Source organism: Mustela erminea, chromosome 1, assembly GCF_009829155.1.
Source record: "Mustela erminea isolate mMusErm1 chromosome 1, mMusErm1.Pri, whole genome shotgun sequence".
NCBI classification, from domain to species: Eukaryota; Metazoa; Chordata; class Mammalia; order Carnivora; family Mustelidae; genus Mustela; species Mustela erminea.
The window spans coordinates 115,169,026-115,183,668 of record NC_045614.1 but is presented as its reverse complement, the minus strand read 5'-3'; the positions used below and the strand labels follow the sequence as shown (position 1 = coordinate 115,183,668).

At 35.3% G+C, this 14,643-nt stretch overlaps 1 protein-coding gene across 3 annotated transcripts in view; it reads left to right on the top strand.

Moving 5' to 3' along the window:
• ATP11B (ATPase phospholipid transporting 11B (putative)) overlaps positions 1-14,643 on the top strand; it is a 115,375-nt gene that overhangs the window by 36,381 nt on the left and 64,351 nt on the right. For all 3 annotated transcript variants that reach the window (XM_032339831.1, XM_032339824.1, XM_032339841.1), the window contains exons 7-10: positions 335-438; positions 4,010-4,057; positions 6,125-6,189; positions 9,159-9,240. In XM_032339831.1, the coding sequence (XP_032195722.1) occupies positions 335-438; positions 4,010-4,057; positions 6,125-6,189; positions 9,159-9,240 (299 nt within the window). The remainder of the gene's footprint in view (positions 1-334; positions 439-4,009; positions 4,058-6,124; positions 6,190-9,158; positions 9,241-14,643) is intronic.

Genomic DNA, 14,643 nt, shown 5'->3' with positions numbered 1-14,643 from the left:
AATTGTTCTCAGCTTTCACATATGAAAGTGAAAAGTCGCATTTTTTCCCATTAAACTGCTTTATAATAAACTTTGAGCAAATAGTGACTGTTAATACAGACTTAATTTTTTTATATGCAAGTGGCCTGTCTAGACTAGTAATCATAGTAGCTCCTTTCGTATTCATTATTTTGTAATCTTTCTCCTCTCTGTTGTCTAGCTAAGTGATCTCAACTACAGTATACTATGATTTCATCCAAAAAGAGATTTGAAATAGATGATAAGGTCCCATTTGGATCCTGAAACTGTAATGTAATCTTTTATTTATTTATTTATTTATTTTTTATTTTCCCAGACACATGTGGCAGTTCCAGAAACAGCAGTATTACAAACAGTTGCCAGTTTGGACACACTCATAGCTGTGATAGAATGTCAGCAACCAGAAGCAGACTTATACAGGTACGGTATAGTAGTAGATTATTTCCCAAGAAAAGACAGAGCTGCAGAAGTAGAATTGTTGGATTATAATTAATCTATGACCTTTGACAGATTATACAAACATTGGACTAATTTTTATTGTTATTAGCAAAGTATAAGTTTAGAAAGGGACCATCCTTACACCACACACACAAAATAAACTCAAAATGGATTAAAGACCTAAATGTGAGACCTGAAACCATAACATTCCTAAAAGAAAACATAATCGGTAATCTCCTGGACATTACTTCTGTCAGCATATTTCAAGATTGGTCTCCCCAGGCAAGGGAAACAAAAGCAAAAATAAACTGTTGGGACTACACCAAAATAAAGAACTTTTGCACAACAAAGAAAACTGTCTACAAAACTAAAAGGGAGGCTAGTGAATGGGAGAAGGTATTTGCAAATGATATACCTAATAAGTGGTTAATATCCAAATATATAAAGAACTTAATTCATTTCAACACCAAAAAAAAAAAAAAAATTCAATTAAAAAACAGGTAGAAGAGGGGTTCCTGGTTGACTCCATCGGTTTAGCATCTGACTCCTGATTTCAGCTTAGGTCCTAATCTCATGGGTTGTGGGATTGAGCTCCATCCCTGCTTACCTCCCCCAACCCCCTAGGGGTGGGGTGGGGGGGACTTAAGGGGTGGGAGGGCCTGAGATTCTCCTTCTCCTCCCTCTACCCCTCCCTCCATTTCAAACACACTCTGTCTCTCAAATAAATAAGTCTTTTTTAAAATAAATAAATAAATAAAATGGGTAGAGGACCTGAGTAGGCATTTTTCCAAAGAAGACATACAGATGGAAACAGGCCCATGAAAAAATGCTCAGCATCACCAATCATGAGTGAAATGCAGATCAAAACCCCAGTGAGGTATCACCTCTCATCAGGGAGAATGGCTGGTATCAAAAAGGCAAGACATAACAGGTGTTGGCAAGGATATAAAGAGAAAGAGAATCCCTCATGCACTGTTGGTAGGAATATAAATTGGTGCAACCACTGTGGAAAACAGTATGGAAATTCTTCAAAAAATTAAAAAACAGAAATACTGTATGATCTAGTAATTCCACTCCTGGGTATTTAAAGAAAATGAAAACAGGGGCACCTGGCTGACTCAGTGGGTTAAGCCTCTGCCTTTGGCTCAGGTCATGATCTCAGGGTCTTGGAATCAAGCTCCGCATAGGGCTCTCTGCTCAGCAGGGAGCCTGCTTCATCCTCTCCTCCTGCCTCTCTGCCTACTCTGATCACTCTTTCCATCAAATAAATAAATTAAATCTTAAAAAAAAAAATGAAAACACTAACTTGAAGGATATATGCCACCCTTATGGCATTATTTATAGTAGCCAAGATCTATTGATAGATGAATAGATAAAGTATCATTTGTAGCAATCCAAGTATCTATTGGTAGATGAATGGATAAAGAAGATGTGGTATATGTATATAGTAGAATATCACTCAGCCATTTAAAAAAAAAAAAATGAGATCTTCCCATTTGCAACAATATGGGTGGACCTGTAGAGACATTATACCAAAGGAAATAAGCCATATAATTTTACTTATATGTGGAATCTAACAAAACAAATAAAACCAGATTCTTTAGGTACAGAAAACAAACTGGTGATTGTCAGAGGTGAGTTGGGAGGGGGATGGGCACCTTTGCTCCTTTAGTTCTTTCTATTTTTTACAACTCTTAATTTTTAAACTTGAATTCAGCACTTGCACTTCTAGAAATTTTTTCTAATGAAATTCTGCTCCTAGGAATGTATCCTAATGAAAATATGAAAAGATATATACACAAGGTTGTTCAGGGCTACATTGTTTAAACTATCCATAAGGTGGAAAAAACCTACACTCAGCAGTGAGTTATTTAAATTATGCAGTAATCCCCAAAGTACAGTGCTGTATGTGACCATTAAAAATAATGATGTAGGGGCGCCTGGGTGGCTGTCTGTTAAGCGACTGCCTTCGGCTCGGGTCATGATCCCAGGGTCCTGGGATCAAGCCCCGCATCGGACTCCCTGCTCATCGGGGAGTCTGCTTTTCCCTCTGCCTACTGCTCTACTTACTTGTACTCTCTACCTGTCAAATAAATAAATAAATTTTTTAAAAAATGCTGTAGATCTTTGTTTTTGATGGGACATGTTAAGTGAGGGAAAATGTTACCAATAGTATTTATGGCATGATTCCATTTTGTTTTTAAGATATATGCATGAAAAAAAAGTCTGGAAAAATACTCCAGAATATTAAGTGTTTGTATTTGAGTAGTGGGATTACCAATGATTCTTATTTCTCTCTTGATGTCTTTTTAAACTAAATCATTTTATAAAATGTGTGTGTTTCAGTGTAGGTAGTCTTTATAATCAGAAAAGAGAATAATGAAACTATTTCCATTTTGAATCAAATTAAAGTGTGTGTTTGGAGAAATGGCTAGGGAAAGTGCAAGATGAGTTAATCTAGTATGGAACATGCATAAATAGATAGGAGTACCTTAGAATCAAGGGACACAGGACAGGTGAAATGAAGGAAGATAGGTCTCTTATTGGAATTTTGCTCTGGGAAATCAAAAGAGTGATCACACATCATCTCCAAAAGATACTCAGGGAAATAGCAGCTGAATTGGTTCTTTGAATCTAAATCCAAAATTGAGGCCGGCATCAGGACTATATAAAATTCCATTAAGTGGAGATAATAAAAAAACTTGTGGTGCTCCCTGATACAAGGAGGTGAAGGAAGTAGAAATAAGAGATTAGCAAGAAACATTGAAGCCAAAGTCTAAGCATCTGTGACCTGGCAGTGGGATAATAGGAACATTTAGAAAGGAATGCTTATTTCTTTGCTAGTGAGATGATTAATATGAAAGTTCTGTCTAAAGTGTTCTTCAACTTAGAATTTAGTAGGAAGTGATTGTACACTTGAATTGACTCTATGCTGTGGAGCTGTTCTGGTTGCGGAAGCTGGATCTGAAAGGCCAGGCTGTGAAAATCCATTATGATAATGGGCTACGTACTCTAGATTTCAGGCAACCAAAAGTTAAAGAAGGTCTGGAGTTCACTGATAGGTTTTGCTTACTACCCTATCCCCATCACTTAACTCACACATGGTTGTCATTCAGTGAATATTTACGAATGCATGCCCAAGTCAATTAGTGAGTGAATGAATGATTCTAGTCAGGAGACTTTACTTAATAAACTATGGTATGTGTGAGTATTCATTGTTGGCTAAATAATATAAGCATCTTTGTGTAGAAATTGTAAATTATGATGACTAAACTAATAAGATATGACATTTTTATTGCCATTTTGAAAACTTTTTTTGTTACCTCATTCATAACTGAAATGGAAATGGCAAGAATATCAGTTTTTTAAAGCTTAATGAATGATGGGTATTTACTTATGTAACTTCTAACATAAAGAATGGACCATTCCAAATACAAAAGGTTAGTTTTGTTTCATGTATAAGAGTGGTGTCAAACTATCAAAAATTTTTCACCCACTGATGTTATAAGTAAGTATCATTGGTTTTTTTGTAACATGGTGAATTCTTTGATAGATTCATGGGACGAATGATAATAACTCAACAAATGGAAGAAATTGTAAGGTAAGAATAATTTGCATTGTCACTATTATGTGAGAATTGTATTGGGGAGGGACTAAAATCAAGTTAAAGGGAGATTAGGTAAGTAAGCAGCACATTGTGGAAAGGGGTTCATTTAAAAGCATTTAACATTTCATCTTCTAATAATTTGTAGCAGCAATGAGTAAGGACAACAACAAAAAAAATCCCATGAAGTGATATCAAAGTAGTTTAGTAAGATTATTTGTGTATTTGTATTTTTCTGGTAGTTTTATGTAATGACATAAAAGGAAACAGCCATTCTTGTTCACGTTCTTACATATTTAAATGACCACACTTAGTCTAGAATCCAAAAAAAAGTTTTACATAATGTGTGACAAGTATAAATGTTTTATTTAGTGGCCAATCTAGAATCTAATGGCCAATCTAGTGGTCGGTCATATCTAGTGGCCAATCTCTTATTTACTCTTCTGGTTGTTTTGTTGTTGTTGTTGTTGTTGTTGGTTGTTTTGGTGTGTTTGCCCTCAATATTCAGGTTAATCTCTGGCTCCTGCATGAAGGCTTTAAGTTATTTCAGAAATGTGTTGATATGATGAGGTTATATTGTTACTCATGACCGCAAAGCCAAATTGAGAATAAATCTTGGAATCAGCCTTTGAACTTCTAGTCCAATTAGCATTCCACTGCTTTTCTGGAGATGTGTTCAGTTAATACTGGCTGCATAAAATAAGTCGCTAACAAGAAGAGTAGAGCATTTTTAAAATGCCATCCTCAAAACAAGGCACCAAAAATATGATACTTCAGCATCAGTTCACATTTTTAATAAACATTAATACAGGAGCACATTCAGTAAACTCATTAACAAAGTCTTTGTAAATATAGAACCCCTTGCCGAATAAATGAAAATGAAAAATAAAATGAATATGACTAGGTTTTATTTTGATTTCTAGAGTGACATAGTGGGATATATATATGTGGATACATAATCTGAATTTATTAAGATATTGTGGCTGGTAAATCAAAAGATCAGTTATGTTACCCGCACTTAAAATGGTTAAAAAGATCAGCCATGTTTTTTGCTAAAGCAACCTGAGTGAACTGATGAATTATCTTTTAATTTGGAAGCTTTCCATTATCATATCCCAGTTTTATATACCAATGTGAGCCCAGTTATTTTGTTCATTGTTAGAACCAACACCAAGTGAAAAAAGAGCTATTTTATGCCTTTTGAATAATTAATTTTGGAATATCCATGGAAGGTCCTCTAAATATGACTTTCTAATAAAACCATACTTGTTAACCATGTCCCAAATACCTGATCCTTCTTGGTTCTTTAGATTTTTTTAGAGTGTTTGGATTTGCAGACGTCTTCAGAATTGATTCAGATTCTATTTGATTTGGGTAACTGCGTATGTATGTTTCAGAAATTAAGGCTTCTTTACTTATCCGTAACAGTCTTATCATTTTGCTATCACTAAGAAAATACAATTTCCTTTCTAGTTATTCCTTCTCATTTTACATCTCCTCTATGGAGAAAAATTCAAACAGCAGGAAGACCCCTGCTCTAAAGAGTACATAGTATGTAGCAAGTATTCAAGTTGTAGTGTCAGTCTTGCCTAGAGAAAGTTCTAACTCACTACTACGTTATGTTTTATTATCCAGTGTAATTTTGATCATGGAGAATTGTTGCATTTATACACAAAGTAGACTGTAATTCATGGTTACGTTGCATTTTAATTCTGTGTTTTCCATTTAAAAACTTCAATTTTGCACAAAATTTTTAAATTTCATGATGTTAAACATTTTTAAATCACTGGTTAATCTTTTGTTGTGTTTTATGTTTAAAAATCTTGAAACTGATGGCTTTGTGAGTTTATTTCTAGGTGTAATCTTGTTTCTGAGCCACTGAGTGGCAGATATTTGTTGTTATGGTCACTCACATAATTGACCTAAACAGCTTTATGGTAACCAAGATTTTGGTTTTATATGGAAGCACTGTTGTAACTATAGCTCAGGGATTTTTCTGCTGAAGATGCCATTTTAGAATTTAATTGAATTTTTAATATATTTAATGCTTTTCTTTTTCCCTAGACCCCTGGGGCCAGAGAGTCTCTTGCTTCGTGGAGCCAGGTTAAAAAACACAAAAGAAATTTTTGGTTTGTATATATTAAAAAAAAAAAAAATTCTTTTTAAAGATTTTATTTATTTTAGAGAGACAGAGTGAGCACTTGTCGGGGAGGAGGAGAGGAGAGGGAAAAGCAGACTCCCCACTGGGCAAGGACCCCTCCCCCCCGCAAATGTGGGTCTCAGTCCCAGGACCCTGGGATCATGAGCTGTACCAAATGGAGACGCTTAACTGACAGCCTTCCAGGCACCCTGTATTGAAAATTTTAAGTTATAGATTCATGTCAATGCTTTATATAAAGCATTTCTTTTTGAAAGAGAGGGCACACAAGTGGGGGTGGGTAGGCAGTGGAAGAGAGAGAGAATCTTAAGCAGGCTCCATCCCAGCACAGAGCCTGACACTGGGCTCATTTCACAACCCTGAGATCATGACCCGAGCTGAAAACAAGACTTGGACACTCAACTGACTTAGCCACCTGGGCACCCCTATGTAAAGTATTTTTTAAAGCATAACATTTGGGTTCTTTTGGTTGGATGATTTACTTAGTCAAATGTTGTCTGTAATAATTTTCTTGCAAAGACTGTGTAATAAAATGTATTATTTTGTTGTTGTTAATCCCTATTTTTTAATAACAGACTAGAACCTTGCTCCCTTTTTTTGTGGATACTTGTGAAACATTGCTAAGAAATTCTGATTTTTATGGTGGTTGAGAACCAATATAATCTGGCAACATGGTTAAATAACCACCTATATAATTTCCATTATGATGATTCTTAGATTAGATTAATAAAACCACTGACTCATTCTTTCATCCATTCATTCAATAAATTCTTATTGACCTATGACTGTATGGCAGGTATTATTGGAATGTATACTGACTATGTCAAAAGGATGAATAAATAATGCTCTAGTGTTAGAGATCTAAGTTAATTCACATGTTCTGAGTCAACTCTAGACAAATTGTGAAGTCCTGATAACCTTTGTCTGTCAGCTAGCTTCTCCCATTTTAGGAATGACCTTTCATATACTGCCCAGCCTGTGTTACTGAATGCTTACAGCTTTTGGGGGTCTCTTCTTCATTCTCTTCTTTCCTATTAACTGCTATGTTTTATCTCTCAGTATGAGGCTCTCTGATAAAGATATGTATATCCTTAAAAACAAAACAAAACAGCAAGTGTTGGTGAGGTTGTAGAGAACTTGGAACCCTCATACAGTTTTGGAGGGAATATAAAATGTCACAGCTGCTGTGAACAATAGTGTGGCAGTTCCTCAATGAGTTAAACGTAGAGTTGTTGTTGATCCAGCAATTCTACATACGATCCAACAGTTCTACTCCTAGATATATACCCAAAAGAATTGAAAATATGTGTTCAAACAAAGACTTGTGTGGGATATTCATAGCAGCACTTTCAATAGCCAAAGGGTAGAAAGTGCCCAATATCCATCAACTAATGAATAGATAAACAAAATGTAGGATACCCATATGATGAAATATTATTCACCCATAAAAAATGAAGTACTGATGCATGCTATAACATGGATAAACACTGAAAACATGCTGAATAAAAGAAGCCAGACACAAAAAGCTTCATATTGTATGATTCCATTTACTTGAGATACCCAGAATAGGAAAATTCATAGAGACAGAAGGTAGCTTTGTGGTTCCCAGGGGCTGGGGAATAGAGGGGAACAGGGAATGATTGCTTAATGGGTACAGGGTTTTCTTTGAGCATGATAAAAATGTCAAGTTAGGGTTGCACAACATTGTGATTGTACACAGAGCCACCAAATTGTATACTTTGAGATTAATAAAATGGTAAACTATATGTAATGTATATTTTATTATAGTTAGAAAAAAGAAAACCATAATCATGTTCTGATGCCCAAAACCAAAGAACATCTCCAGGGCTTTTGGACCCCCTCATGTAATGCTATATTTTAATACATCTCTATAGCCAGAGCACCTTTCACATTATTAAAATAAAATGTATATTTGAATGCCTTTAGCTGGCTTCTGCTGTTGTCTGCCTCACTACCACCTCTCTACTGCATAGCATTCCAGCTGATTTCTCACATTTCTGTAATTTCAGTGCCCGTTGTCAGATATCTGAGTTATAATCCCTGCCTTTAAAGAGTACTGGTGAAAATTCCAGGATAAATCTTTAGAAAGAGAGCATGATGAATCCTACACTGCTTCTCAGATTTCACTATTTAAGGATGGGTGTGAATATTCCTTGATCATATCTCTGTTTCTAGACATTTTGCTATTTTGTCATACAAACCTCACAACAATTCTGAGATATTTTTTTCCTATATAATGATGGGGAATTTGAGACTTAGATTAAATAACTTGCCCAAGGATCCAGAACTAATAGGTAGCAGAGGTAAAGTCTAAGGTAAGATCTAACTCCAAAGTTTCTTATAAAGCTGGTCTTACCTAACTTCATTCACTCCCCAACTTTAGGCGATTATTACTGTCATTCTTATCTGTCATTCATATAGGCACACATTCTTAAAATAGCACCTTTGTTTATTTCATTTCCTCTGACAGGTTCCCATATTATCTATCCAGTGGTAGAAAATTATTCTTGACCCTAGATTCTGGCATTCAAGGCCTTTCAAACTCTGACTACATTCCATTGTTCAAAGTGCTTTTCCATTTCTGTGTTAACAGTATTTACTCTATTTATAATGGCCTTCCCTGCTATCTTTACCTTTCCAAATCCTTTTCCTTCATCAGTTTGAACTCTAATAACATCTCTTTCATTCAGGTATATTAATTATAACTCAGAAATACAACCCTTATGCCTTTCCCATCCAACAGGTTGAGTGACTGGAGTTCCCCAGAATTGGACTTGGACAGCCTTTTAAAAACTCCAAAAAGACTTGAAGGCAAATTATAACAATAATCAGATAATACATTTCCTTTCATGCTAGTGAGTATATCTCTCTTTTGAAATATGCCAGCAGATTATTTTAAAGAACTGTTTTATTTTGCAGGAGTTGCCATCTACACTGGAATGGAAACTAAGATGGCATTAAATTATAAGAGCAAGTCACAGAAACGATCTGCAGTAGAAAAGTAAGAAAACTACTTTCAATTTATTTATACATGAATATGTCTGTGTATTATTCATATATGTTTAAAATACTATATAAAAATATATGTCAGTCAACAGAAGATGGTATCCTTGAGGATAGGGATATATGCATGTAGCATTTTGCACAATGTTTAGCATATAGTAGGTGTTACATTAGGACTTTAAAATAAATGCTGTTGGGTAGTAATGAAATCACTTGATCAGACCAGCCCTCCTACAGATAGCACTTTATAAAATCTGGACAAAAACATAAACATGTATTTGAAAATACAGGAGAGTGACACAAAGCAGACAGAAAATGGCAGAGTCTACTCCTGAAAGATGGCAGCAGCAAGGGGAAAGATTTAAGAGTGCAGATTTTGGGGGACACCTGAGTGGCTCAGTGGGTTAAAACCTCTGCCTTCAGAGGTTCAATCCTGGGATCGAGCCCTGCATTGGGCTTTCTGCTGAGCAGGTAGCCTACTTTCCCCCCTCTCTCTGCCTACTTGTGATCTCTGTCAAATAAATATATAAAATCTTTTAAAAAAAATACAGATTTTTGTCTGAAGGCATTCCCCAATTCATGTACTGCATAGGGCATCAGAGAGCCTGAGCTTTACAAAATTTAAGTGTTAGAGGACAGGGCTTAAAGCTGGAAGAACAGCTAGACAGAGAAGAACCAGGTAAGGGAGGGAGCCACAGAAGGGAATGAACTCTAAAACCTGCACTTAAATTATGCCCAAATCTTTGGTGACTGTTGGAACTATACATGTGTAGAGGAGACCCAGTGGGCTTGGCACAAGAACAGTATCAGGAAGCTGAAAGAACAGAAGAGAGAATTTTGCTGTTGCCTGTTGCAGTGGAGACAGACTTTGATATTTGAGCCTAGCCAAGTTAACTTCCTGCTAAAATGAAAATCAGCACTCTTCCGAGGAACATAAAAGAGTGCAGAATCTGTACGACCATTATTTATAAAATCCAATAATAAAAAATAAGTAGTCATCTGAAGAAAATGTAACTTGCATTTAAGAGAAAAAGCATTCAATAAAACTGTCACCATAATGTTCTGTATCTTGTATTGGCAGGCAAGGTCTTTAAAGCAGATATTGTAAGTATTTTCAAGAACCTAAAGGAAGATGTGAATAAACATGTAAAATATCAGCAAAGAAATGGAAACTGTAGAAAACAGTATGGAGTTTCCTCAAAAAGTTAGTAATAGAATGGCCCTATGATCCAGCAATTGCACTACAAAGGATACAGAATTACCGAGTTGAAGGGATACATACACCCTGATGTTTATCACAGCATTATCAACAATAGACCAAATTATGGGAAGAGCCCAAGTGTCCACTGACTGATGGATGGATAAAGAAGTGGTTTATATACACAAGGGAGTATTACTCAGCCATAAAAAGATTGAGAAATAACCATTTGCGACAATGTGGTTGGAGCTAGAGAGTAATAGGCTAAGTAAAATAAGTTAGAGAAAGACAAATACCATATGATTCCACTCATATGTGGAATTTAAGAAAGAAAACAAATGCACATGGCAGGTGGGCAAGAGACAAACCAAGAAACAGACTCTTTTAACTATAGAGAATTAACTGATGGGAATTACCAGAGGGAAGGTGGGCAGGAGTGGGTTAAATAGGTGATGGCAATTAAGAAAGGCACTTGTGGGGTGAGCAACTGGGTGTTGTATGTGGGTGATGAATCACTAAATTCTACACCTGAAGCTAGTGTTGTACCATATGTTAACTGAGTAGAATTTAAATAAAAAAACTTGGAGGAAGAAATGGAACTATAAAAAAAGAATTCAGTGCATATTTTTGAGTTGAAAATATAATTACTGAAATGTAAGTGCCAATAGATAGGCCCAACACCAGATAGAAGAAAGCAGAAGAAATTGTTGGTGAATTTAAAAAAGCAGTAGAAGTTATTCAGTCTGAAGAACAGGGAGAAAAATGATTGAGGAAAAAATGAACAGAGTTTCAGAGCCATATGAGACAATAGTACTAAGCTCTCTGTCTAATTGAGTCCGAAAGAGAAGAGAGCAAAAGGGGCAGGATAAAACTGTTTGAAAAAAATAATAATGGAAAATATCTAAAATTTGAGAAAAAACAGTGATAATTTAAATCCAACAAATCAAAATTTGTGGACTCAAGAAAAAACTTAAGTTGAAGAGAAATTTCTAGCTATAAGTATTTATATGAGAAAGGAAGAAAGGCTTAAAATTCATCATCTACATTTCTGCTTTAGGAAGCTAGAGAAAGAGGAGCAATTTGAGCCAATCAGAGAAGAGAGAGAAAAAATATTAAAGATGTGAGCTGAAACCAATAGAATAGAAAACAAATAATAGACAAAATTAACAAAGCCAAAACTTGTTTCTTTGGAAATATTAACAAAATTGATAAACCTCTACCTAGATTGAAAGATTAAGGGGAAAAAGAAGTGGTAGGAGAGAAAACTACAAAATTGCCAACACCAAGGATGAAAGACAGAATATCAGTACAGATCCTATCTACTGTGGTTACTTTATCCACAGATAAAGAAATATTTTGAACAACTTTATCTAAGTTTTTCAACTTAGATGAAATGGGTAAATTCTTCGAAAATACAACTTACACAATTGACACAGGATGGAACAAAGTCTAGATAGCCCTATTATCTGTCAAAGAGAATTAATTAATTATTTTTTTTAAAATAGGTCCACACCAAAGGATAGTCTTTTCAACACACGGTGCTGGAACAACTGGATGTACAAATGCCAGAAACCAAACCTTAACCCTTACCTCCCACCTCATACAAAAGCAACTCAGGGGTACCTGGGTGCCTCAGTCAGTTAAGTGTTTAACTCTTGGTTTTAGCTCAGGTCATGATGTCAAAGTCATGAGATCAAGTGCCACATGCTGAGTGTGGAGCCCCCTTGAGACTCTCTCTTACTTGCTCTCAAATAAATAAATCTTAAAAAACAAACAAAAAACTGGCTTAAAATGTAAGACCCAAACATAAGAACTTAATCTATAAAACATGGGAGAAAATATTTGTGACCTTGGGTTAAGGAAAGATTTCTTAGATAGGAAATATATAAGAAAGTAATAAAAAACAAAACCACAAATTATAAATTAAACTTCATCAAAATTAAAACTTCACACCTGAAACTAATATTACACTGTATGTCACTGCTAAATAATAATAATAATAATAATAAAACTTACACATTTCCAAAAGACACTGTTAAAAAAAAATGAAAAGAGAAGCCACAGATTAGGAAAAATATTTACAAAGCACATATTTTGTAAGGACTCATATCGAGAACATGCATGCATTTTCATCACTTCTTTTAAACATTTTCCTAGAAGCCTTTTTCAGTGCCACAAAACAAAGAAATAAAAGGCATAAATACTGAAAATTGTGCTTACCAGAGGGCACAGGATTTTTCATATAGACAGTGTACTCAACAATAAAATTATTAGGATTAATAAGTGAGTTTTAGCAAGGTCAGAACTATAAAACGTGGTGAGAGATGTTTATTTAATGGAGAAATCATATTATTAGATTGGCAGGCTCAGTATTGTTAAGCTGTCAGCTGATGTATAGATTCTTTCAATACTAATTAAAATCCCAGCAAGCTTCTTTGTGTAATTGACGAGATTCCAAAATGCGTATTGGGGTTGCCTGGTTAGGTCAGTCAGAAGTCTGACTCCTGATTTTGGCTTGGGCATGGTCTTGGGGTCTTGGGATCGAGTCCTGCCTCAGGCTCCATGGTTAGCAGAGTGTGCTTGAGATTCTCCCTCTCCTGCTTGTGTTGTCTCTCTCCCTCTTTCTAAATACATAAATAAAATCTTTAAATAAATAAAACGCATATGTAGAATGAATAAAGAAAACAGTCTCAAGAAACCTGGAGAATTTATATTATATCTGACTTTAAGACTTACTATAATGCTACAGTAAATGTAGTATGGTATTAGCAAAAAAGATGTTTCAGTAGAAACATGTTTCAGTAGAGAAATAAATCCATTTACATATGGCCAATTGATTTTTAGTCAAAGCGTTAGGTAAATTCAATGAAGAGAATGATAGTTTTGGGGCACCTGGGTGGCTCAGTGGGTTATGTGTCTGCCTTCTGCTGAGGTCCTGATCTCAGGGTCTTGGGATCAAGCCCTGCATTGAGCTCCCTGCTCAGTGGGGAGTCTGCCCCTCCCTCTCCCTCTGCTTCTCCCCCTGCTTGTGCTTTCTCTTAACCTCTTTCTCTCTCTCAAATAAATAAAATCTTTTAAAAAAATTAAAGAAAACAATGGTCTTTTCAATAAATGATGCAACAACAGTTGGATATCCATATGAGAAAAAAAATTATAAACCTCAATTCCTACCTCATATCATACACTAAAAAGTTTTTGAAGATGGGTCATATACCTGACTGTAAAGGCTAAAACTATAAGATTTTTAGGAGAAAACTTAGGAAGATATCTTCACAACCTAGGGATAGGTAAATATTTCTTAGGACACAAAACCAATAACCACAAAGGAAAAAATTGGTTAACTGTACTTCCTCAATATTAAGAACTTCTCACACTACACAATTAAGGAAATGAACAAGGAAACCACAAACTGAGAGACTTATTCATAAAACATCTGTCTGACAACTTGTATCCAGAATACATTATGAGCTCATACGTCTATAAGATGTTTATAATAAAAAGAAAAACAATGCAATGAAAAAAAGTGGATATACAAGTGGAGCAGAGAAATTTTCACAAAGAAAATATACAAATGGCAAATAAACATATGAAAATGTGTACAACATTATTAGTCATAAGAGAGATCCAAACTAAAACTACAAAGCGATACATACCAATATACACTTAGTGGAATGGCAAAAATTAAAAAGCCTAAAAATATTGGCAATGATATGGAGCAGCTGGAACTCTTAATTCTGAATAATCAATGGGTCAAAGAGGAAATCTCAAAGAACATTTTAAAAAATATCAAGAAATTAATGAAAGTACAGTGTCAATTTTTATACGATGAAGCTAAAGCAATGCTGAGAAGGAAATTTATAGCACTTGTATTAGACAGGGTTTCCCAAAGAAACAGAACCAGTAGGATATATATTTATTATAGTAGTTGGCTCATGGGTTGTAGAGGCCACGAGGTCCCACAGTCTGCCGTCTGCAAGCTGCAGAACCAGAAAAGCTGATGGTATAATGCAGTCAGCATCCAAAGGCCTGAGAACCAGGGAGCTGGCCACTGATAAAAAAACCTGGAGCTCTGATGTTCCAGCTCAAGAAAAGAGAAAATGTCCTTTGCCTTTTGTATTTTTGGGGGGTCATCAATGATGATACCCACCCACATTGGTGAGGACGTGTCTTTCTACTGAGTCTATTGAATCAAATACTAATCTC